This window comes from Microcaecilia unicolor, chromosome 3 (genome assembly GCF_901765095.1).
Source record: "Microcaecilia unicolor chromosome 3, aMicUni1.1, whole genome shotgun sequence".
In the NCBI taxonomy this organism is placed as follows: Eukaryota; Metazoa; Chordata; class Amphibia; order Gymnophiona; family Siphonopidae; genus Microcaecilia; species Microcaecilia unicolor.
In genome coordinates, this window is record NC_044033.1 from 241,704,313 (window position 1) to 241,730,501 (window position 26,189).

Genomic DNA, 26,189 nt, shown 5'->3' on the forward strand with positions numbered 1-26,189 from the left:
AAAGTTACCTTTCAGGATTCTCACTGTGAAGTCACTGGTACAGTGTCCTGGTCCTATAAAATGTTGACCAACAGGCTTGGGAACCCTACTGGCACCAGTATTGTTCATGTGATGTCTATGTAAATTGAATCTTGTCTTAAGCATCTGGCCTGTTTCTCCAATATAGCATCCTTCGTTACATTTTTTACACTGAATGATATATACCACATTGGAAGATGAGCAAGTGAAAGATCCCTTTATGTTGAATATCTTTCCTTTGTGGATGACTTTGGGGTCCTGTGAAATATTTTGGCATAGTTTGCAACTGGATAAATTACAGGGAAGTGTGCCCTTCTGTTCCTTTTCAGTCTGTGATGGAAGTTTACTTCTGATTAGCTTGTGTTTTAAGTTGGGTGGCTGTCGGAAGGCCAGTACTGGTGGGGATGGGAATATCTCTTTCAGTAATTCATCCTCCTGGAGTATAGGCTGTAGATCTCTTATGATTTTCCTCAATTTTTCCAGCTCTGGATTGTATGTCACTACAAGGGGGATTCTGTCTGTGGATTTTTTCTCCTTGTACTGTAGCAGATTCTCCCTGGGTGTTTTGAGGGAGGAGGCAATATTCTTGGAGATTATTTTGGGGTTGTAGCCTTTCTGTTTGAAGGATGCAGTCAGGCTTTTAAGGTGTCTGTCTCTGTCCCCTGGGTCAGAGCAGATACGGTGGTATCTTGTGGCTTGGCTGTAAATGATGGATCTTTTTGTATGTGAAGGATGGAAGCTGGAGTTGTGGAGGTAGCTGCATCTGTCTATGGGTTTCTTGTATATAGATGTTTGTATACAGCCATCACTGATTGAGACCGTGGTGTCTAAAAAATTGACTTTTTCTGGGGAGTAGTCAATTTTGAATCTGATTGTAGGATGGTATGTATTGAAGGCAGAATAAAATTGTTTCAGAGTTTCTTCACCCTCCGTCCAAATCATAAAAATGTCATTGATGTACCGGTAGTATTTTAGAGGTTTGGTCTGGTGTGTATTCAGAAATGTCTCTTCCAGCTCAGCCATAAAAAGGTTGGCATATTGGGGTGCTGTCCTGGTGCCCATCGCAGTGCCCATTATTTGCAGATAGATATCATTGTTAAAGCGGAAGTAGTTGTGAGTTAAAATTAATTTGATTAATTTTGTAATAGCTTCTGGTGAGTATTGATGGTCCAGTGTGGATTTTTTTAGGAGTCTTCCACATGCAGCTATGCCATCCGCATTTGTAATGTTGTTGTATAGTGATTCTACATCCATCATGACCAGAAGGGTGTTAGGTGGTAGTTGCTTGATATTTTTCAATTTATTCAGAAAGTCTGTGGTGTCTTATATGAAGCTGTTAGTTTTGTGTACGAGAGGTTTCAGAATTCCCTCTATGAATCCAGATATTTCTTCCGTGAGTGTGCCAATACCTGATATGATTGGTCTGCCAGGGTTTCCCGGTTTGTGGATCTTGGGTAGTATGTAGAATGTGCCCACAGCAGGCTGGTTTGGTATGAGTTTCTTTAGGCGAGGTTGCGCTTGTGTAGGAAATGTTTTGATAAGGTCTTTCAGCTGTTTTGTGTAATCCTGTGTGGGGTCCTCAGTTAGTTTCCTGTAGTATTTATTGTCTGAGAGCTGTCTGTGCCCCTCTTCAATGTATTTTTGTATGTCCATAATTACCACTGCGCCTCCTTTGTCTGCGGGTTTGATGATAATGCGTTCGTTAGTTTATCCAGTTGCAACCTATGCCAAAATATTTCACAGGACCCCAAAGTCATCCACAAAGGAAAGATATTCAACATAAGGGATCTTTCACTTGCTCATCTTCCAATGTGGTATATATCATTCAGTGTAAAAAATGTAACAAAGGATGCTGTATTGGAGAAACAGGCCAGATGCTTAAGACAAGATTCAATTTACATAGACATCACATGAACAATACTGGTGCCAGTAGGGTTCCCACGCCTGTTGGTCAACATTTTACAGGACCAGGACACTGTACCAGTGACTTCACAGTGAGAATCCTGAAAGGTAACTTTAAAACCATACAAGAACGTTAAGACCTTTGAAGTCAGAATGATTGAATATTTTAACACCCAACAGAAAGGACTTAACAAGGATCTGGGGTTCCTTGCCCATTATAAACCATAAAGCAGTATGTCTCTGTTGATCACCCTCCCCTCACCTATCCACACCCATCCTGTTAGAATATCAATGATATGCTTTGATGTCCCCATGCATACCTCCTACCCACCCCCATCCTCCCACCCTGTCAGACTGTCATAGTAATGCTTGAATGCTTTCACTTATATACACTGTCAGCTAGCACATTTGCTTATTTTTGATCTGAGGAAGAAGGGCGACCTTCGAAAGCTAATCAAGAAATGTATTAAGTTATGTCCAATAAAAAAGGTATCATCTTATTTTCTTTTCCATGTTTTATTTTGTTTGATTTGTATTGATAACCTTAAGAGTGGACTAACACGGCTACCACACTCCTCTACCTAGGAAGTTAGGAAACAGCTAGGGCTTTTCAGCTTGGAGAAAAGACGGCTGAGGGAAGATATGATAGAGGTCTATAAAATAATGAGTGGAGTGAAACGGGTGGACATGAATCGCTTGTTTACTCTTTCCAAAATTACTAGGACTAGGGGGCACGCAATGAAGCTACCAAAGTAGTAAATTTAAAACGAATCATAGAAAATATTTTTTTACTTAACATGTAATTAAACTCTGGAATTCGTTGCCAGCGAATGTGGTAAAAGCATTTAGCTTAGCGGGGTTTAAAAAGGTTTTGGCTAGCTTCCTAAAAGAAAAGTCCATAAACCATTATTAATATGGACTTCGGGAAACCACTGCTTATTTCTAGGATTAGCAGCATACCAAAAAATATAGACAGTGGATAAGTCACATTAGAAAACTACTCCAGAATATAGAACATGTGATATAAACACACAATTCATAATATTTCTTGGAAGATCCTTGTGCTTGATATTGTTACATTTATTAATTTTTTATATTTTGTTAATTAAGTTGCGTGTGCAACTTTAGTTGCCATATATTGAATTTCTTCCTAAATGCCCCCACTCTAATGAAAATATAAAAAAAATAAAAAATAAATGTAACGATATCAAACACAAGGATCTTTCAAGAAACTTTATGAATTGTGTGTTTATATCACATGTTCTATATTCTGGAGTAGTTTTCTAATGTGACTTATCCACTATCTATATTTTTTGGTGTGATCACTTTTTTAGTGGTTCCCCTTTTTAGTTTGTTTATCTTGAAGGAGAAACAGCATAAAATGTACTATTTGGGGATCTTGCCAGGTACTTGTGACCTAATTCACCACTGTTGGAAACAGGATACTAGGCTTGATGGACCTTCGGTCTGTCCCATTATGGCAACATTTATGTACTTCTGACTGATTGTTTAGGTAGGTTTAATCTACAGTTTGAAGATAGATATGCATCCCCCCCCCCCCCCTTTGGTTTGTATGCACTGTACTCTGAACGTACGCTTAGCCCTTTCCTGTCAATTTTTATGAAGTTCCTTTTCATACTTTACTTTTACATACTTTTTTATCATTGTAAACTGCTTTGGTCTGAGTAAGTTAATGTGGTGTATCAAATTTTAATAAACATGAACATACATGACTGGTAAGAATCCACCTGCTGCAAGACATTGAACCCAACAAATCCCATACTACATGCTTCCCATGTAATTTTAAACTATGTAATATCTTTTAGATTACATGCAGGAAAATATAACCTCCCAAGAAGACATCAAACATCAAAAGTTCTCTCATATGGGTAAGAGTTACATCTGCAAATCATGTCAGCAGGCCACCCAAAATAAAACTCACGAGCACATCTCAGATAGGAGGGAAGCCAGAATTCTACTTACTCTGTTATTTTTAAAGATTGTGTATGGCCGCCAAAGGGTTCAGTTAGCTGACCACCGTACTCTTGAACAAATCCCCCAATTATAAAGTCCCCATCCCTGTAGTAGTCGTCTTTTGAAACAGTCCTCTTTAACTGTTTACATATGCACTCAATAGTCTTCCAGAAATCAATGTAAAGTATTAATAAAATCAGAAATGGATGACCTCCCATCTTTTGATGTGAGAAACAGCTGCTTTTCCTGCCCTATCACTCTGGTTAATCTATTGCCGTGGTGGAGGATGCTGCAAAGGTATTGGTGACCCCCACCATTCTGAACTTTTGTATTATGGGCAGAAAAAAAAATATCTATTAAGCAAGCAATTTCAGACTGGACACAGGAAGACCCTTCGATGGAAATAGATCGCATTACGGATGGATAACAGAAATCTTCTCCTGATGTTGATATGAACTCTGATCCGAGCGAGTATCCAGCAGCTGTGTGAGGGACAGGGATGTGATCTTTATAGGATTCTGCTCCTGAAAGGATCAGCCTCAAGGGATATCTTCTGCTGATCTACGCATTTAATATTAAATATAGGCTGTTTTTATAAATATGGGCTTACAGAAGCTTTGTTTTCATTAAATGCAAGACCACTGTTAATTTAAAAGGAATGCTTGGGGAGGAGTGTAATAATACTAGTCAGAGGAACTGTATATTTGATTTATAATCAATAGAAAATAAATTAAGTAGGAATATATGCTCTTTAATCAGAATCTAGCAGATATTCAATCCCCTGCATGACAGGGTGGGGTCACCCTATACAGAATAATATCTTCAGTCTTACAGGCGGATTTATCAAAATTATTTCCATTATAAAAATAAGGAATTGAGAAACTGGTCTCTCGTTTATTACATAGGAAAGGTTTTTTTTACTGATAGCTCTCCTGATTATAACTGATACAAAGAGGTGGGAAAATGTGGGATACAAATGCGACAAATAAATAAATAAATAAATAAAATAACATCAGCATCACCTCTCTCTCCTTCTGATTCTCTCTCTATCATGATCTCTCGAACAGCAACCACAGAGCTTAGGTGTCCTTTTACTAATCTGCTTTAAGCATTTTAACCACAAATAAGCCTGTGTAGTTACTTCATGAGCACAGTAACTGTTACCACAGTTGTGATTAGGGGGATGGAACTGGGTGAGTTATGGGAAGAGAATGAGTTTGGTCTGTGCGGTACTTACTGCGTACTGTCACTGCCAGAGGTGGCCCAAGGCAAACTGCTGCCTGAGGCAGGGATGAGATGCCGCCCCGCCTCTGCCCCACTCCCACCTGGCCACAGTCTGGCATTTCCCCCTTCCCTCCTCAGCCCTCTCCCCCAACGTTTATCTTGGGGTTTTTGGTTTGTTTCTTTTCAAAAGAGAGCAGCAGCAGTTCCCATAGGCTACCCTGCTGCTGGCACCGGCCTCTTTGCTGTACTGCATCCCGCCTCTGAGGAAACAGGAAGTTTCATCAAGAGGTGGGCCGCAGTAGGGAGAAGCGGCTGTTGCCAGCGGCAGGGCGGCCTATGGGAATCGCTACCGCTGCCAGTGCCACTGACACTTTCACCTTTTGGAAAAGAAGAGAAACAAGGTAAATGCAGGAGGGAAGGTGAGAGTGCTGCCTGAGGCTCCTGCCTCAGTTGACCTAATGGTAGGGTCGTCACTGGTCACTGTGCAATTAGAGTGGGGGAACTTAGGAAGAAATTCAATATATGGCAACTAAAGTTGAACACGCAACTTAATTAACAAGCTAATCGACACTGATAATTGGCCAAATACAAGCAATTATCAGCATTAATTGGAACTATTTAGAATTTACGTGTGCAACTTTCTAAGCATATTCGGTAAAGCGCTGCACATAAATTCTAATGCGTAGATCTCATAAGGGGTGTGGTCATGGAAGGGGCAACGATGGGTCATGAGCATTCCTAAAATGTATGCATACTGTTATAGAATACACCTGATCTGCACTTAAGTTAGGCGAAGGCATTTACACCAGGTGTTAGTTGGCATACATGGCTGCATTTTTAGTCACAGGGACAGACACCGTGTGTATTCTATAAACTGTACCTAACTTTAGGTGAGGTTTATAGAATAGCGCTATGCACAGTTTTTTTCAGCCCCAATTTTTTCAGCATCTTATGTAGAATTCCCCCTTTGATGTCTCCATAAAAGAAACTGTAATAAGGAACGTTTCAGTGCGGTAACTGCAGAGGACACACTGTACACACCCTCAACACTTCCTGCACAGTAGGAGCGTAACCAGACCTCGAGGTGGTGGTGAGGTGGACAGAGCCCAAAGTGGGAGGGGGGCACATTTTGGTCCACTGCCCCACTGCCGTCCCCCCTCCACTGCCTCGCTGCCTTCCTCTGCCTCCCTGTCGCTCCCAACCCACTGCCACCGCTGTACATCTTGGCTGGTGGAGATCCCCAATCCCTGCCAGCTGAAGCCTTCATCCAGCGCTGGTCTCCGGCGATGCACTGCTGCTGCATTTCCTGCCCTGGTCTCTCTTCCCCTCACATCTGGTACACTCCTTTTAGTGAAACCTTGGGAGGGGGCCAGAGTCCAAAGTGGGGGAGTCACATTTTGGTCCGCTGCCCCCTCTGCCGCCTCGCCACCACCGCCTGCCACCCTGATGCTCCTCTCCCACTGCCGCTGCTGTACATCTTGGCTGGCAGGGGTCCCAAACCCCCGCCAGCTGAAGCACTGCCGCTGCAAATACTTTGGCTGGCAGCTGTCCCCAACCTTTGCCAGCTGAAGCCTTCATCCACCACTGGTCTCCAGCACCAAGCTGCTGCCGCATTGCCTGCCCTGGTCTCTCTTCAACTCACGTCCGGCACTCTCCTTTTAGTGAAACTGCTCAATTTCACTAAAAGGAGTGTGCCGGACATGAGGGGAAGAGAGAGCATGGCAGGCAATGCGGCGGCGCCGGAGACCAGCACTGGACGAATGCTTCAGCTAGCGAGGGTTGAAGACCCCTGCCAGTCAAAACAGGGGTCCAGAGCAAATTTTTTTGGGGGGCCCAGGCCCCCGTGTCCCTACATAGCTACGCCAATTTTGAACAGCCTTTCACTCACCAAGGGTGGTGAATTCGTAGAACGGCCTCCCAGTGGAAGTGGTGGAGACAAAAGCAGTATCTGCAGTCAAGAGAGCTTGGGACAACTACATCAGATCTGTAAGAGAGAGCTAGGAAGAGTACATAAGTACATAAGTATTGCCATACTGGGAAAGACCAAAGGTCCATCAACCCCAGCATCCTGTTTCCAATAGTGGCCAATCCAGGTCACAAATACCTGGCAAGATCCCAAAATAGTACAAAACATTTTATACTGCCTATCCCAGAAATAGTGGAATTCCCCAAGTCCAATTTAATAATGGTCTATGGACTTTTCCTTTAGGAAGCCGTCCAAACCTTTTTTAAACTCCACCAAGCTAACCACCTTTACCACATTCTCTGGCAATTAATTCCAGAGTTTAATTACAAGTTGAGTGAAGAAACATTTTCTCTGATTCATTTTAAATTCATCCCATGCCCCCTAGTCCTAGTATCTTTGGAAAGCGTAAACAGATGCTTCACATCTACCCATTCAACTCCACTCATTATTTTATAGACATCTATTTTATTTTGTTACATTTGTACCCCGCGCTTTCCCACTCATGGCAGGCTCAATGCAGCAGGCAATAGAGAGTTAAGTGACTTGCCCAGAGTCACAAGGAGCTGCCTGTGCTGGGAATTGAACTCAGTTCCTCAGTTCCCCAGGACCAAAGTCCACCACCCTAACCACTAGGCCACTCCTCCATAGCTCCTCTCAGCCGCCTTTTCTCCAAGCTGAGGAGCCCTATCCGCTTTAGCCTTTCCTCACAGGGAAGTCGTCCCATCCCCTTTATCATTTTCGTCGCCCTTCTCTGCACCTTTTCTAATTCCACTATATCCAGTGCAATTTTTCTAGCAAAAAAGGTGCCGGTACTCAAATGCCAGGCCACCCTTCAGGGGTGGGGTGATCACTGAGGGACTCACTCCACAATAGCCAAGCCCCCTGCAACCAGTCACAGAATGTATGACAAGGCAGAATTGGTGTCTTGAGCCTGAGCTCTTTCATTAAAACTTGTGGTCCTTGGGTCAATTTTAGAAGATACTGGAAAAAGTACCGGTATTCAATACCCCTGAGTACCCCGTCAAAAAAAGCCCTGACTGTATCTTTTTTGAGATATGGCAACCAGAATTGAACACAATATTCGAGGTGCGGTCGCACCATGGAGCGATACAAAGGCATTATAACATCCTCATTTTTGTTTTCCATTCCTTTCCTAATAATACGTAATATTCTATTTACTTTCTTAGCTGCAGCAGCACACTGAGCAGAAGGTTTCAACATATCATCAACAACGACACCTATTTCTTGGTCTGTGACTCCTAACGTGGAGCCTTGCATGACGTAGCTATAATTCGGGTTCCTCTTTCTCACATGCATCACTTTGCACTTGCTCACATTAAACGTCACCTGCCATTTAGATGCCCAGCCTCCCAGTCTCCTAAGGTCCTCGTAATTTTTCACAATTCTCCCGCAATTTTTTTTAATCATTTATTTATAATTTTTCATTTTACAAGGGTCACTTGCAAACAGTAATACAGAGATGACTGTACATTAATACAATATTAGAAGAAAACAATCTCAACTAGATAAATGGATTATATACAATCTTTCTCTTTCTTAGACCACAAAATAAATAGGGAGAGTGAAACAAGACAAGGAGATCAATTAAACAGCAGTTATTATTTATCTGAATCATTATTCCACATTGATCATCTGGTTGGCTTCTTCAAACCCAAGATGGTGTATAGTCAATTAATTTTGTTGGAAACATACTTATTGTCCAATATTAGTGGAAATAATATACCTGATTTCATTTTTTTTCTCTTTTAAAACCAGAAATTATTTAACAATACAAACACTTGAATCTCTAATCCAGTTCCCACTGATTAAGGTAATCCCAGTTTCACAGGCTTCACTCCTTTTGAATTAATATACTAAGAGGAATCATTTCAGAGGAAAAAAAACTTTGGGAGTCATACCCGGAACTCTGGGAAAACAACAATCTCGATATTAATCATCTGTAATAATATTCATTTTGTTTAAATTTTTCTGGTCTATTAACATTTTCAAAATCGTAACCATTTCCTATTCCTGTAGAACTTCATTTGCTGTATCAATTTTTCATTCTCAAAGGATTCAATTAGATTATCCATGTGGCTCACTAATAAGATTATATCTGAAGCAAAATTATTTACTACCACCGTTAGGTCCTGGAGCGCCTTCCAGATGATATTCAATGTAACCTCCACGGGAGCCAAAAGCTCCAAGCTGATAGCTCTTACGGGTTTAGGAGTGGCATTGCCGACACGGGTTCAGCTGTAAACGACTTCCGTTTCAGCATACACTCCTAACTCACTCCTCCACTCCTTTGGACATGGTGGTTAAATGATTTGGGAGCGATGAAGTTGTTTTCAGGTCCAAGAGCATCGACGCTCCTTTGCTGGCGCTAATCAAAGGACTCATCAACCCAGTCATCAGTGGGCAGCTCGTCGCACAGCGGTCCCACACTTGCTGCACAGGGACAAAACACTGGCCATTGGCGGCTGACCCCCCCCCCCCCCATTGTCCCCTTCCTCTCAGTTAAGGTAACTTCAGATGCAAAGAGGAAATTTCAAGTAAACAAAGACAAAACTTCAGAGGACAGCTGTGCCGTTGAGCGTACGAGCTTCAGGTCACCATCTTTCCACTCTCCCTAGTTTGGGACACTCTTTGTCTGGTTTCTCCTCAGAGGCCTGTCTGATATGGGTAACCCTTCAGCATAGCCCTCTGAGTCATTGAAACACGGAAGCCCCTCCACTACTACAAGGTGGTGTCCCTTCGGAGGGGTCCTCCCGCGATTTAATGACTTTGAATAACTTTGTGTCATCAGCAAATTTAATTACCTCACTAGTTACTCCCATCTCTAGGTCATTTATAAATATATTAAAAAGCAGTGGTCCCAGCACAGACCCCTGGGGAATCCCACTAACTACCCTTCTCCATTGAGAATACTGACCATTTAACCCTACTCTTTGTTTTCTATCTTTTAACCAGTTTTTAAGCCACAATAGAGAACTACCTCCTATCCCATGACTCTCCAATTTCCTTTGTCAAACGCCTTCTGAAAATCCAGATACACAAGATCACCTGGCTCACCTTTATCCACATGTTTGTTCACCCCTTCAAAGAAATGTAGTAGATTGGTGAGGCAAGATTTCCCTTCATTAAATCCATGTTGACTTTGTCTCGTTAATCCATGCTTTTGAATGTGCTCTGTTATTTAGTTCTTAATAATAGTCTCTACCATTTTGCCCGGCACCAACATCAAACTCACCGGTCTATAATTTCCCGGATCTCCTCTGGAACCTTTTTTAAAAATCGGCGTTACATTGGCCACCCTCCAATCTTCCGGTACCACGCTCGATTTTAAGGATAAATTACATATTACTAACAATAGCTCCGCAAGCTCATTTTTCAGTTCTAGTAGATGGCATGGATGGGCAGACTGGATAGGCCGTATGGTCTTTTTCTGCCTTCGTTTTTCTGTTTCTATGTAAATTTCAGTACATGCAAAAGCTTCCCATAGTTTAGTAAAAGGGCCCTAGTGACGCAGCAGCCACTGCTCACTCTTATCCCTCTGAACTCCTTGTCTCGTCTGTTCTAGTACCATCAGCCTGATTACATTTACAATAATAATAATCCCAATAATGAGGTGATTGGATAAGTTACCTGGTTAATCTTAACCGGATACTCAGATGGCATCCCATTAACTGCTGGATTCTATATATGGCACGTGGAGGCACATGCGTAGATTTGTGTATATGCCTAATCTACGTGCGCATCTCAATTGTTTAACGAACCACTTAGTCATGATAATTGGTCGATAATGACCAATTATCAAAAATAATTGGCCATAATTGGAATTTATGCCTGCGCTTTGCTAGGTGCATTCTGTAAAGTGGTGCTCATAAATTCCAATGTGCGCAGCCAAAAAGGGGGCATGGGCATGGGTGGAGTGTGGGCATGCTCGGCCTATCGATCAAAACTAAGCACACAGTTATAGAATTTGGGCCAGCATGCATAGATGTAGGTGCAGGCATTTACATTAGCTTTTTACTGGGGTAATGGCTTTGCCTAAATCTTCGTCCATCCACCCGGACTAAGCATATTCTATATACTGCGTCTGAATTTAGGTGCATCATAGAATACGCCTAAGCATCTCTATCAGACATACCTACATTCTAGACACCATATACAGAATCAGGTCCTAAGTGGGCCACTGAGTATACTGGCTTAAATCAAACCAGATGAAGATATTTGGACATCTATAGGAAAGAGAATTTTCTAACCAGACATAATCAGATAATGTTAACTGAATTATGCTGAAATCAGCACTATCTGGTTATTCTCTAAGCATACTCTTCACATATCTCTAATTCTACTCATGTTGAACTTGTTAAACTTTTTCCAGACAATAGTCTGCAGGTGGGATATTTAAAATAAAAACCTAAGGGATTGATAGTCACCGTTATTTAACCAAGGAGATGAAGGTCAAAAGAACATAAGAGTAGCCATACTGGGTCAGGCCAATGGTCCATCTAGACCAGTATCCTGTTTTCCAAATAGTGGCCAAGCCAGGTCACAAGTACCTGGCAGAAACCCAAATCATGGCAACACTCCATACTACAAATCCCATGCTACATACTCCATACTACATCCTTCCCTTGTCTGTCTCAATACCAGACTATGGACTTTCCTTCCAGGAATTTGTCCAAACCTTTTTTAAACCCAGATACGTTAACCACTGTTACCACCTCCTCTGGCAAAGAGTTCCAGAGCTTAACTATTCGTTAAGTGAAAAAAATATTTCCTCCTATTTGTTTTTAAACTATTTCCATGCAACGTCCTCGATTGTCCCCTAGTCTTTGCACTTTTGGAACGAGAAAAAAATTGATTTACTTCTATTTGTTCTACACCAGTCAGGATTTTGTAGCCCTCAATCATATCTCCCCTCATCCATCTCTTTTCCAAGCTGAAGCGCCCTAACCTCTTTAGCCTTTCCTCATAGAAGAGCCAGTTCCATCCCCTTTATCATTTCAGTTGCTCTTCTTTGAACCTTTTCTAATTCCGCTATATCTTTTTTGAGATATGGCGACCAGAACTAAACACAATACTCAAGGTGCAGACGCACCATGGAGTGATACAAAGGCATTATAGTATTTTTGGTCTTATTCACCATCCCTTTCCTAATAATTCCTAGCATCCTGTTTGCTTTTTTGGCCACCACCACACACTGAGCAGCAGATTTCAGCGTATTATCTTCAACACCACACAGGTCTTTTTCTTGAGTACTGACCCCCACGGTGAATCCTAGCATCAGCTAACTGTGATTCAGATTATTCTTTCCAATGTGCATCGCCTTGCATTTGTCCACATTAAATTTCATCTGCAATTTGGACGCCCAGTCTTCAAATTTCATAAGGACTTCCTGCAATATTTCACAGTCCGCATGTGTTTTAACAACCTTGAATAGTTGTGTATCATCTGCAAATTTGATCACCTCACTCATCATTCTGATTTCCATATAATTTATAAATATGTTAACTAGTACCAGTCCTAGTACAGATCCCTGCGGCACTCCACTGTTCACTCTCCTCCATTTAGAGAAATGACCATTTAACCCTGCACTCTGTTTTCTGTCCAATAACCTATTCCTAATTCTCAGAAGGACATTGCCTCCTATCCCATGACTCTTTAATTTTTATTCTCAGGAGTCTCTCTTGAGGAACTTTATCAAAAGCTTTCTGAAAATCCAGATATACTACATCAATCGGCTCACCTTTATCCACATGTTATTCACTCTTTCAAAGAAATGAAGCAAGTTGGTGAGGCAAGACTTCCCTCGGCTGAACCCATGCTGGCTCTGTCCCATTAAACCATGTTTGTCTACGTGTTCTATAATTTTATTCTTTATAATAGTTGCCACTATTCTGCCTGGCACCAAAGTCAGGCTTACCGGTCCATAATTTCCCTTATCACCCCTAGAACCCTTTTCAAAAATTGGCATCACGTTTGCCACCCTCCAGTCTTCAGGTATTATGGACAATTTTAACGACAGGTTACATATTACTAACAGCAGATCAGCAATTTCATGCTTGTGTTCTTTGAGTACCCTTGGATGTATGCCATCTGGTCCAGGTGATTTACTACTCTTTAATTTGTCAATTTGGCTCAGTACATCTTCCAGGTTCACCGATATTTCTTTCAATTCCTCCACATTATCACCTTTGAAAACCATTTCCGGTACAGGCAGATCTCTTTTATCTTCTTCCGTAAAGACAGAAGCAAAGAATTCATTCAGTTTCTCCGCTATGGCCTTGTTCTCCCTGAGTGCCCCTTTTGCTCCTTCATGATCTAACAGTCACATGGATTCCCTCACAGGCTTTCTGCTTCTGATGTACCTGAAAAAGTTGTTACTGTGAGTTTTAGCCTCTGTGGCAAGTTTCTCTTCATACTATCTTTTAGCCTTCTTTATTAATGCTTTGCATCTGACTTGCCAGTGCTTATGTTGCTTTTTATTTTCTTCGTTTGAGTCCTATTTCATTTTGGGTGTAATGCCCGAAATGACCAGATGACCACCGGAGAGAATCGAGGATAACCTCCCGTTACTCCCCCAGTGGTCACTAACCCCCTCCCACCCTCAAAAAACATCTTTAAAAATATGTTGTGCCAGCCTCTATGCCAGACTCAGGTGTCATACTCAGGTCCATGACAGCAGTATGTAGGTCCCTGGAGCAGTTTTAGTGGGTACTGCAGTGCATGTCAGACATGCGGACCCAGGCCCATACCCCCTCCCCCACCTGTTACATTTGAGAGGAAAAAGCGAGCTCTCCAAAACCCACCAGAAACCCACTGTACCCATATATAGGTGCCTCCCTTCACTGGTAAGGGCTATGGTAGTGGTGTACAGTTGTGGGTAGTGGGTTTTGGGGGGCTCAGCACACAAGGTAAGGGAGCTATGTTCCTGGGAGCATTTTATGAAGTCCACTGCAGTGCCCCCTAGGGTGCCTAGTTGGTGTCCTGGCATGTCAGGGGGACCAGTGCACTACAAATGCTGGTTCCTCCCACACCCAAATGGCTTGTATTGGGACATTTTTGACATGGACATCTTTGGTTTCGAAAATCGCCTAAAGTCAGAAACGTCCAAATCTAGGGACATCCAAATTTAAGGATTTAGACATCCCTGATGGCATTTTCGAAATGAAAGATGGATGTCTATCTTGTTTTGAAAATACGGGTTTCTCCACCCCTGGATTTCACTATTTTGCAAGGACATCCAAATCAGAATTTGGACGTTCCTTTCAAAAATGCCCCTCCAAGTGTTCGTCAGGGACGTCCTTGTTTTTTTTCAATTATAGGTCAAAGGCGTCCAAGTTAGGCACGCCCAAGTCCCGCCTTCGCTACACCTCTGACATGCCCACTTGAACTTTGGACGTCCTTGGATGTCCAAAATCGGGTTCCGATTATACTGATTTGGATGTCCCTGGGAGAAGGACGTCCATCTTCCGTTTTATGTCAAAAGATTGACATCCTTCTCTTTCAAAAATGATCCCAATACTGAACACACAAGACCGCAGTCAGTCCAGATCTGGCCAACATTATTAATCATTTTCTTTGCTGCCTACCAGCACTGAATATTTCAGTATGAGGGGCAGAGCTATGATTTTCTAGATAATGGAGTAACTTCTGGCTCCACCAAGGCTCTGCCCCAATACTGCAGTTGCCAAATGATTACTGTGATGCACTATACAATTGTCTGACTACAAACAGCTCCAGTTGATTCAGAATGCAGCAGCAAGACTCATAGAAGCTTACAAGTGATGTGACCACATCACACCATTTGTGCAAAAACTTCATTGGTCACCAGAATACAGGGCTAAATTTAAAACTCTATGTCTGATCTTCAAGGCACGTAAAGGAAATGGCCCTGAGTACCTGAAGAGTAGGATGATCCTTTACACACCACCAAGGACACTAAGGTCCTCTCAAGGATAATCACTAACCACACTCTCTCCAAAAGACATTACACAATGTGATACCCACAAGCGAGCTGTTTCTGGAGTAGCCCCCCACACTCTGGAATGCACTGCCTGAAAGGCTCCACTTAACACTAGACTATCTCTACTTCAGGAAGCAGGTGAAAGTCAACCAGGACTTTACTGGATGAAGTAACTAACCTCTTTGTCTCTCTCTCACACACATGCACATACTGTAGCAGGACATGTTTATCCACTCCTACCCTAGCTGAGATAAAATTTAACCATCTCTCTGACCTCATGTGCAACTTTCTTTAAATTAATCACCTTACTTTCTAGCTCTTCTTACTCTGTTACCTATCTATATGTTCCATTATTGCTTTACCCTTCACTATCAATTAAAATGTTCTATCACGTATTGTGTTGACATTGTTAGTATACCATGTCATACTTTGTATTGTTATTTGAATATTTTTACTGCTTTAATGGCCCATTGCTCATGTGTGATCTATTCTTACTGTACACCGCCTTGAGTGAATTCCTTCAAAAAGGCAGTAAATAAATCCTAATAATAAATAAATACAATTAGAACTGGATATTACTTGCTGGCCCTTATCTGGGTACTGCCACTGAATATCCAGGTCTGGAGCAGTTGCCAGAAATTACCCAGGTACCATCATTATTCAGAGGTAGTTACCATATTTGTGGGGACAAAAAAAGAGGACAAAAATAAAAATTACATTATATTACAATCATATATCTCGCAAAAACCACCAAGTTCAATGCAGGTAACAATAAGCAAACTCACCACAATTTTCACCACACGTGTACTAGTTAGAGTGGGATATGGGTATGGATCCAGGTCCTTTTTTTTAGTATCCACTGCACTGACTACTAGTTTACTCCTGGGACCAGGTTTCTGCTTTAATAGGAATGGCTATAACATCTGATGCTCTCGTAGAGCTTGGTATGTACTGTTACATCTTAAGGGTGGAGGTAGGAGGGGGTCAGTGATCAATGGGGGATTAAGTGGTCAACTGCTAAGTTAGGGCACTCTTTTGAGACTTAGTCATGATTGAAATAGGTCTAGATAAGAATGTGCCAATTTTTGCTCTAGACATTTTTTTAAATTAACATTTCAAACTTTTTCCAACCAAGCAATTATCTTGTACAGCAAAGTATAGCTATCCAACAAAATTAATTAATTTTTCTTCTAAAAAAATTAAAGATGTATATTTAGTTATCTTAACTTAAGTCCACAACTAGTGATCCAAAATCCAAGTGGAGGAGTGGCCTACTGGTTAGAGCACCAGTCTTGTAATCCAGAGGTGGCTAGTTCTCAACTTTCATTACTGCTCATTGTGATCTTGGGCAAGTCACTTAACCCTCCATTGCTTCAGGTACAAACTTAGTGAGCCCTCCTGCTACAGAGAAATATCCAGTGTACCTGAATGTAACTCACCTTGAGCTACTAGTGAAAAAGGTGTGAGCAAAATCTAAATAAATATACCGTATTTTTCGGACCATAAGACGCACCGGACCATAAGACGCACCTAGGTTTTAGAGGAGGGAAATAGGAAAAAAAAATTTTCCTCTTTCCCTCCTCTAAAACCTAGGTGCTCCGGTGCGTCTTGTCCGGGTTTTGGACCTCCGTTCTGTACTTACAGGATTCCATGTTCCCTGGTGGTCTAGTGACGTCGGGGCAGGAAAGAGCCCCCTCTTTCCTGCCCATCGCGCTGCTCTCCGTGCTTCTCAATGCTTTCTGACGGTCTCGGCGAGATTCTCGGCGGCCATTTTGAATATCGCCGAGACCATCAGAAAGCATTGAGAAGCACGGAGAGCAGCGCGATGGGCAGGAAAGAGGGGGCTCTTTCCTGCCCCGACGTCACTAGACCACCAGGGAACATGGAATCCTGTAAGTACAGAACGGAGGTCCAAAAACGCTACCTTCGGACTATAAGACGCACCCCCCATTTTCCTCCCAAATTTTGGGGGAGAAAAGTGCGTCTTATAGTCTGAAAAATACGGTAGTAGAGAAAAAAAAGGAAATGTTTTATATTGAAGTTTTAGCCCTGATATACTAGGAACCCCCCCTTTTTATAATTAGAGCTATTTACCCCATGGTCCGTGAGTTGAGAAGGTTAAAAAAAAAAACATACTTTACATCTTGATGCTTAACTACACATTTACGGGAATATCGCAAGTAAAATGTAGCTCCTATCCGAAGGACAGCTGGTTTAAGCAAAAGAAACTGTCAACCTTTCTTTTGGGTTTCCCTTGTTACATCTGGGAAAATTTGAACTTTAAAGCCCAGAAAATGTTTTTGTCTATTTTTGAAGAACAATTTCAGCCTTTATCTGGCACAAGAGTAACAGTTACAAGCAATGTTGAAAATATAGCATTCTCAGTATCCGAAGATTCCAAAATATCTGAAATATTCAATGGTAAATTATCCTGAACTAAGTCTTTTTGCTGATCCTCTAGAATTTTTCTTGAGAAAATGGAGGTATATTATCTTCAGAAACCCAGAAACCCCTAAGATTTCTTTAATATATCATTTTAACATCTCTCTGAGAGATATAGAAAATTAGTAAAAAAAGGCCCATTTCTGTTTTAAAGGAAACGGGCGCTAGCAAGGTTTTCCTCGGAATGTGTATGTTTGAGAGAGTGACTATGTGAGAGAGAATAAATGTGCGAGTGTGTGTGTGTGTGACAGAGAGAGTGAGACTGGGTGCGAGTGTGTGTGTGAGAATGAGAGTATGTGCCAGGGTCCCCCCTCCCTGCCAGTTCCAGGGTTGTTGTCCCCCCGGTCTGTCTCCCAGTTGCAGGTTCCCCCCTCCCTCCCAGTTGCAGGGGGTCCCCCTCCCTCCCTTCCTTTCTCCCTCCCTCCCTTTTTCCCAGTTGCAGGGTCCTCCCTCCCTCCCTTTTTCCCAGTTGCAGCATCCCTCCTCCCTCCCTCCCTCCCTCCCACCCAGTTGCAGGGTCGGTCGCCCTCCCTCCCTCCCAGTTGCAGGGTCTGTCTGTCTCCCCCCTCCTTTTGTCCTCCACATTTTAAGGCACTGTCTATCCAGTTGAAACAGCTTTAGACTTGTTTCAGATGGAACAACAATTTAAAATGACAATGTGAAGCAGCAGCTCCTAGGTTTGCTTGTTTTTGAGTGTATACCAATGACGACTGCGTAGGGGAGTGGAAACAGAGATTAACCAATGGGCACCCTTGCTTACCATAGACTTGCTTTGCTCACTTCCACTCCTGTCTATTAAACGTCCTGCAGCATCTCATAGGTTTGCTTGCTTTGTGACTTCACCCAAGGCACAGCCAATCAGTGGGATTCATGACGTCAGTTTGATCTACAGCACCTAGCAGACCACGGTTCCAGGCAGGGACAGAACATTGGAGGTGAGAATTATTATATAGGAAGTCCTTGGAAAGTTCAAAAAAACGTAGATTATTAGCTCTTGTTATATTCCACAATGTCTCTATTTTCCTGTGGAGATCAGTTGTGTCTTTAATTATAACTTCCTGTATCTTCTGTATATTTTCCATTTCTTTCTCCTGTTTTTCAATTCGTCCCTTTAATTGCTTAAATTCAGAGTCAACTATTTCCAACTTTTTCTCTTGTGAGACAATTCATTGTTCTACTTTTTGAACTTGAGGGCATAACTCCTTACCCAGATTTACAATTAGGACCCAAAGTTACTTCAGCAGGTTTACTACTCAAAAAAGAAGAAAATTGTGAAGAAGGCATCAAGTCTCGTATCTGAGGACTTACTTCTTGCTCATTGACTGCCGCAATCGGATCGCTCACATTAGATGAAATTCCTGCCACTTCAGGCTGTGGGTCCGGAAAAAACGTTGATTCCCCCGTCCGACGCTGGTTGACCAAGAGCCTCTCTACAGTGTCTCCACCATATTTCCTTGCAGTGGAGTCCCTATCACTGACAGCGGGGAACTGCTAATTAGCGGCTGTAAGGGGGGAGCTCTACTGTTGGGGGTCAAGGTGACTTCCAGCCCAGGAGACGCCACCAGATCTCTACCTTCTCCAGGCGTCTCTAGCAGGCTTCCTCCCGACCGCACTTAGTTTCCCGGCCTCACCACAAAGGACTCCATAGAACTGAAGACCTGTGGGGGTGGTCGCAGTGAGGCTCCAACCGCCGACTTTCCCCTGCGCTTTGGCATCGCAGACACAGAGAACAATCAGAGAGGCTCAGCGTGTATCAGATGAATGTCACCATCTTCAATCTAGACATTTTTTTATATTGTCACTCAAAAACATCCAAATTCTGAGCCCACCCAAATCCTGCCCCCTTATGATTTGGACAAACTGAAGAGAAAAGCATCTCAAATATGAGTTTTGACAATCGCAACTTGGATGTTTTTGCAAAAAAAAAATGTTCATCTGCCGCTTTGTATCACTTTTGAGACGTTTTTCTCTTTTGAAAATGAGCACTATAACTTGTAAGTTGTAAAATTAAGATGAATTTTGAGCTGAAAACAGGTATAAGAACATACAGTGGTGGAAATAAGTATTTGATCCCTTGCTGATTTTGTAAGTTTGCCCACTGACAAAGACATGAGCAGCCCATAATTGAAGGGTAGGTTATTGGTAACAGTGAGAGATAGCACATCACAAATTAAATCCGGAAAATCACATTGTGGAAAGTATATGAATTTATTTGCATTCTGCAGAGGGAAATAAGTATTTAATCCCTCTGGCAAACAAGACCTAATACTTGGTGGCAAAACCCTTGTTGGCAAGCACAGCGGTCAGACGTCTTCTGTAGTTGATGATGAGGTTTGCACACATGTCAGGAGGAATTTTGGTCCACTCCTCTTTGCAGATCATCTCTAAATCATTAAGAGTTCTGGGCTGTCGCTTGGCAACTCGCAGCTTCAGCTCCCTCCATAAGTTTTCAATGGGATTAAGGTCTGGTGACTGGCTAGGCCACTCCATGACCCTAATGTGCTTCTTCCTGAGCCACTCCTTTGTTGCCTTGGCTGTATGTTTTGGGTCATTGTCGTGCTGGAAGACCCAGCCACGACCCATTTTTAAGGCCCTGGCGGAGGGAAGGAGGTTGTCACTCAGAATTGTACGGTACATGGCCCCATCCATTCTCCCATTGATGCGGTGAAGTAGTCCTGTGCCCTTAGCAGAGAAACACCCCCAAAACATAACATTTCCACCTCCATGCTTGACAGTGGGGACGGTGTTCTTTGGGTCATAGGCAGCATTTCTCTTCCTCCAAACACGGCGAGTTGAGTTCATGCCAAAGAGCTCAATTTTTGTCTCATCTGACCACAGCACCTTCTCCCAATCACTCTCGGCATCATCCAGGTGTTCACTGGCAAACTTCAGACGGGCCGTCACATGTGCCTTCCGGAGCAGGGGGACCTTGCGGGCACTGCAGGATTGCAATCCGTTATGTCGTAATGTGTTACCAATGGTTTTCGTGGTGACAGTGGTCCCAGCTGCCTTGAGATCATTGACAAGTTCCCCCCTTGTAGTTGTAGGCTGATTTCTAACCTTCCTCATGATCAAGGATACCCCACGAGGTGAGATTTTGCGTGGAGCCCCAGATCTTTGTCGATTGACAGTCATTTTGTACTTCTTCCATTTTCTTACTATGGCACCAACAGTTGTCTCCTTCTCGCCCAGCGTCTTACTGATGGTTTTGTAGCCCATTCCAGCCTTGTGCAGGTGTATGATCTTGTCCCTGACATCCTTAGACAGCTCCTTGCTCTTGGCCATTTTGTAGAGGTTAGAGTCTGACTGATTCACTGAGTCTGTGGACAGGTGTCTTTCATACAGGTGACCATTGCCGACAGCTGTCTGTCATGCAGGTAACGAGTTGATTTGGAGCATCTACCTGGTCTGTAGGGGCCAGATCTCTTACTGGTTGGTGGGGGATCAAATACTTATTTCCCTCTGCAGAATGCAAATAAATTCATATACTTTCCACAATGTGATTTTCCGGATTTAATTTGTGATGTGCTATCTCTCACTGTTACCAATAACCTACCCTTCAATTATGGGCTGCTCATGTCTTTGTCAGTGGGCAAACTTACAAAATCAGCAAGGGATCAAATACTTATTTCCACCACTGTAAGCATTGCCTTACTGGGACAAGTACCTGGCAAGATCACAGAACAGTAAAACATTATGTTATCGTATTTATTATTGTATTTATTTGTAACTTGATATACTATGCTGCTTATCCTAAAATATGCTGTGGATTTTCCCAAGTCCATATTAATGGCCTTTGGACTTTTCTTTTAGGAAATTATACAAACCTTTTTTAAAACCCTGCTATGATAACTGCTTTTACCACATTCTCTGGCAATGAATTCCAGAGTTTAATTAGTCATTGAATTTTTGTTCTTGTTTTGGTCCAGGATATCCTGGGGACAGTGGATGTTCAGGGAGTGCAGTTTGGCATGGATACCTTTAAAATCTCTGCTTTTGCAGACGATCTTTTGGTTTTTCTTTATAACCATGGACTTCTTTGCCTGCCTTACTAGATGTCCTTATGGAGTTTGGAGATTTATCTGGCTTTCATATCAATTTTTTTTGTCATATTTTTATTGAAGGTTTTTCAAAACATACAACATAAAAGAAAACACAAAATCAAACAAACAATATTAAACACACCATGGCAAATAAGCATAAATATAAGAGCAAAACAAAATTACCAAGGTTCCATGACAATACCTATAGGCAAAGGCATAAGGTCAATTAGTGCTATAAGATTCCTGACAAAATAAGTCTAAGCGAGCCCAAGTCTTTAAGACAGACTTAACTCTATGATGCTTATGGGCAAGGAGTGCTTTATATTTTCTGATCACACAGACGTAACTCCACCATTCATTATAATTTAGATTCACATTATTTTTCCAATTTGAAACAATTAAGTGCAAAGCGACAGCTAACAGTGTATTGAACAATTTCTTATCTGACTCTAGAAGAGAGATATTAGGAGCAGAGGCTCGCAAAATCACAACTTCATATGAGATTGCTGTAGACTCAGGCAAGTGAAAAATAAGACACATTTTTGCCCAAGTAAGTCGCCAGTATGCTCTGATGTTTTTACAGAAAAAGACCATATGCGCTAATGATCCATCTTTCTCCTGACAAGACCAGCATTTGAAGTTTGCATTCTTAGTGATCCTTGCTACTCGAGCAGGGGTCCAGTAGGCCCTGTGAAATATAAAATATGAAGATTGGGATATCGCTGCTGATTTAGTAGGACGCATGGCATTAACCCAGAAAGTATAATAGTCAAATTCAGACACATCAAAACTTAAATCCTGTTCCCAGGACAGCTTTAACGGAGCAACAGTGTCAACATATAAATCCTGCAGTTTTTTTTATATAGCAGAGATGCCTTCTTGCCACCTGCTGCAATGGTACGGCAGGAGGAGATGAAATCTGAAGGGGTGGTTGCAATAGAATTGGAGACTTGAAAGGTTAAAATATGTTTAGATATGTCCTTCCATGTATGAGAATCTATTAGGGAGACATTATACAAGGCAGACAAGGCGTCAGGTGATAACAGATTACCAGCAATATACAGATGAGATAACAACCATATACCCTTTCCCTTCCATTCCACTTTTTGAGACTGCAGGAGAACCGGCTGAAAGCCAGAGTTATACTAGAGAGAGACTTCTTCCAGTGAGAATTCCAAGACCAGCTCTAAATGTGCGAATATCAGAAGCAGAGGCTTTAAGAGCCTAAGGTGTTTTGTATATGGATACAAATCTGTATATGGAAGAAGATATAAAGGGCAAGGGCGTACCAAAGCAGCCTCAGAAACCTGCCACCTGGGCGTGAGATGAGAGATTTCCCTTTGGAACCACATTAAAGACTATACAAGTCGAAAGGCCATGTGATATTTTTGGAAGTCAGGGACATTAAGACCTCCCAAATGTTTTGGTAATTTAAGTTTTTTGAGTGCAATGTGAGGAGGTTTTTGTCTCCAAAGAAACTTATTTAATAAGGAGTCAATCTTGTTATAGAGTGAAGTTGGGAAAGCGAGGGGGGTCATACTGAAAATGTAATTTAACTTTGGAGCTAGAACCATCTTAATAGCCTCTATCCTTCCCCACCACGTTAAATAAAGCGGAGACCATAAATCTAAAATGGAGGAGGTTAAAGTTAATGAATTCTGAGGTTCTATCAATTAATGTGGATGAGGCGGCTTGGGGGACTTTGGGTTGTCCTTTGCGTTGAGCTTTTGATTCTTTTACCTATTTCTGGGTTCAGTTATGTGTGGCTCCTTCAAAACTATACCATACTAATGTATCTAATTTGTTTTCCTTTACTACTGTTAATATGGTCCTTATAGGACATGCAGGACATGACTATAGGCCATGTTAAAGGCTGAACGAGAACCAGAATTTGTGTGTGTAACTAGGCCTCAGAAAAATAACTATTACATTGAAGAATTTGATATGGTGCATTTACTGGAACTCAGTGGCGTAGCCAGATAGCCAATTTTGGGTGGGCCTGAGCCTAAAGTGGGTGGGCACAAAATTCTCTGCCCCGCCATTCCTCCACCTCAAAATATAAATACTTTAACTAACGAGGATCCTCAAGCTCTGTTAGCTGAAGACTGTCTCCGAAGGCAGCCAGAACTCCCTTTTACCAAGCTTGGCAGGCAGCAGCAATGTCCCTAAGCCACTAATGCCAGCACCACATGCGTGCTTAGTAGTCGGTGGCTCAAGGATGCTGTCACTGACTGGATTTGGTAGAAGGGAATTCTGGCTGCCTTTGGAGGAGGTTCTCAGCTGGGGATGCTTGGGGTTCCCCACCAGATATAAAGCAAGGGTCAGGGCCAGTGTTAGACATGCTATGACCCAGGTCAGAAAATAAAGGAGGGCACTTTCTCTGATCCCCTCTCCTCCCTGCCTCCCCTCCAATTTCCCCACTGCCAATACTAATCACACTGACAGACCTTCAACCAAATACAGACCAAGGGATCACAAATTAGAAATTAAAATATTTACACAAAAATTGAATTGAGAATCCCAAGAAGTTAAACTTAACATATACTACAACACTGGAGAAACAACAACAGAAATGCATTTCCTTTCTATTGAACACAATGCAAAGACAATTGCTATGCACATTTCTGAAAGCTAATATATTCCATTTAAAACATTCAAAATAAAATGCTTTTTTCTACCTTTGTTGTCTGGATGTTTTATTTTTCCATTATGTTGGTTCCAATTTCCTGTCATCTACTAATCCTCCTTCAAGCGGCTGCTGTACATTTGTCTTCTCTCTGCTGTCTATTCCCTCACTACACCTACCTCTGATATAATGATCATTCCTTTTTAGTTCTGTCCTCTCATTTTTTTTTCTTTTCTGCCTCTGTCAACTCAAATTTCACCCTCTCTCATCCTTCTCCTCCTTTTTACTTTTCAGCTACCTATCAGATTTCTATCTTCTTCTTTCGCCCACTAGCTCTCTCATTTCCCATCTCACTCCTTCCCCAGGCTTCCATTCCCTTCCATCTTTATCTATTCTCCATTACCATATTTCTACCCTCTGTAATCACTATCATCTCATCCATTTTCTTGCCACCCTTCTCCTCCCCTTCCTGGCCTTTCCCACATAGTTCCACCATTCCCAGCGCCTTCCTCCCTCCACCTTTCTAGCCCAGCATCTGCTCTCTCTTTCTTCCATCCCCACCTTTGTAGCCTGATATATCTTGTCCTCTCTTCCCTCCTGTCCTGTTCCCCATGGTCCAGCATATCTCCTTCTCTCTTCCCTCAATCCCATTGTCTGGCATCTCTCCATCTGCTCCTGGATCCATCTTCTTCTCTTCCCCTCTCCACCTGTGCATCTCTTCCTGCCTCTCATCCAATCCCATGTCCTAATTCTCTCTATCCCCCTCCCTTGTACCCCAGAGCCAACTTCTTTCTTCCCCCTCCCTCTCACCCACCCATGCAGCATTCATGCCCTTCCTCCGCCATGTCCAATATTTTTGCCTCGATCTCACTGTCCACCATTTCTCTCTCTCCCCCTCGCCCTCCTTTGTGCCCCAGGTCCCCCATGCAGCATCTCTCCCTTCTTCACTTCCAGTGCCCCCCCCCCCCGGTCCAGCACTTTTCTCCCCTTCCCCTCATCCAACCGGTCCAACACTTTTCTCCCTTCCCCGCCTCCAGTCTCCGATCTGGCACCTCTGTACTTTTTTTCCTCCCAGCTTCTAATGCAGTGTCTGCAACTTACAGCATGAACTACCCGGCAGCGATTCACACGAGTCGCACCTCGCAGTAGCTCCAGAGTTCCCGCCACCTCCCTTCCTAATAGGAAGTTGCGTCATTGAGGGCGTGCCGCGTGACGCGTCAGAGCGAACGCCGGAGCCGGCCTGTGCTGTGAGTTTGAATCGCTGCGGCAGAAACAGGGAGGAAAAAAAAAGAAGTGCCAGATCTGTGGTAGTGGAGGGAAGGGATCATGGGTGGTCGGGGTGCGCTATGCCTGGGTGGGCCTTGGGCTTAAGTGCCACCCGTGGCTACGCCCCTGCGGAACTGCTTGACTGATTTACTGGAAATGTTTTGATGACAGAATGCCCTTGTGACATGTAAGAACATGGAAGTGAATATATTACAGTAAGTTTCAAAGAAGAACAGAAATATGGTTTCATAAGCAACTGGGTTATGAACTGGAAAGATTTAGGAGAATATGGAAGTAGGCAAACAGGTAAACAGAAACCTGTGGTTATGTATTACAAGTGAGAGTTACCCTTATTATTTAGAAGTAAGTCCAATTCTTGTAAATGTTAGATTAAGTAAGTTTCAATATCTAATTATGTTTGCTGATTATGTGAAAACTCAGTACTAATTAATAGAAAAACAGATGACCGAAAGAAGAAGTATTATATACCATTTGAGGAAGATGAAAAAGGCGGAGTTAAGTGACAGAACTCCATAGAAGTAATGGAAAGCTTACTTTATATATGTGTTAGTTTAATCAGTGGAATTCAGAGATGTACGATTGAGCAATCACGTCTTCTGACCAGTTACACTCTCTATGAGAGCAAGCTTGAGGCCTGTATTTTGATTGATGCAACTACCTTTGCTGTAGTACCTAACCTGAAATAACCATTGTACTCTTACTTGGTAAGTTTTAAATAAAAACCTGCTT

At 42.4% G+C, this 26,189-nt stretch overlaps 1 protein-coding gene across 1 annotated transcript in view; it reads right to left on the reverse strand.

The window, feature by feature from the left end:
• The window catches only part of LOC115464514 (vomeronasal type-2 receptor 26-like), a 108,473-nt gene that overhangs the window by 70,122 nt on the left and 12,162 nt on the right, over window positions 1-26,189 (reverse strand). The window contains exon 2 of the mRNA XM_030194879.1: window positions 25,275-25,348. Coding sequence (XP_030050739.1) covers window positions 25,275-25,348 — 74 coding nt within the window. The remainder of the gene's footprint in view (window positions 1-25,274; window positions 25,349-26,189) is intronic.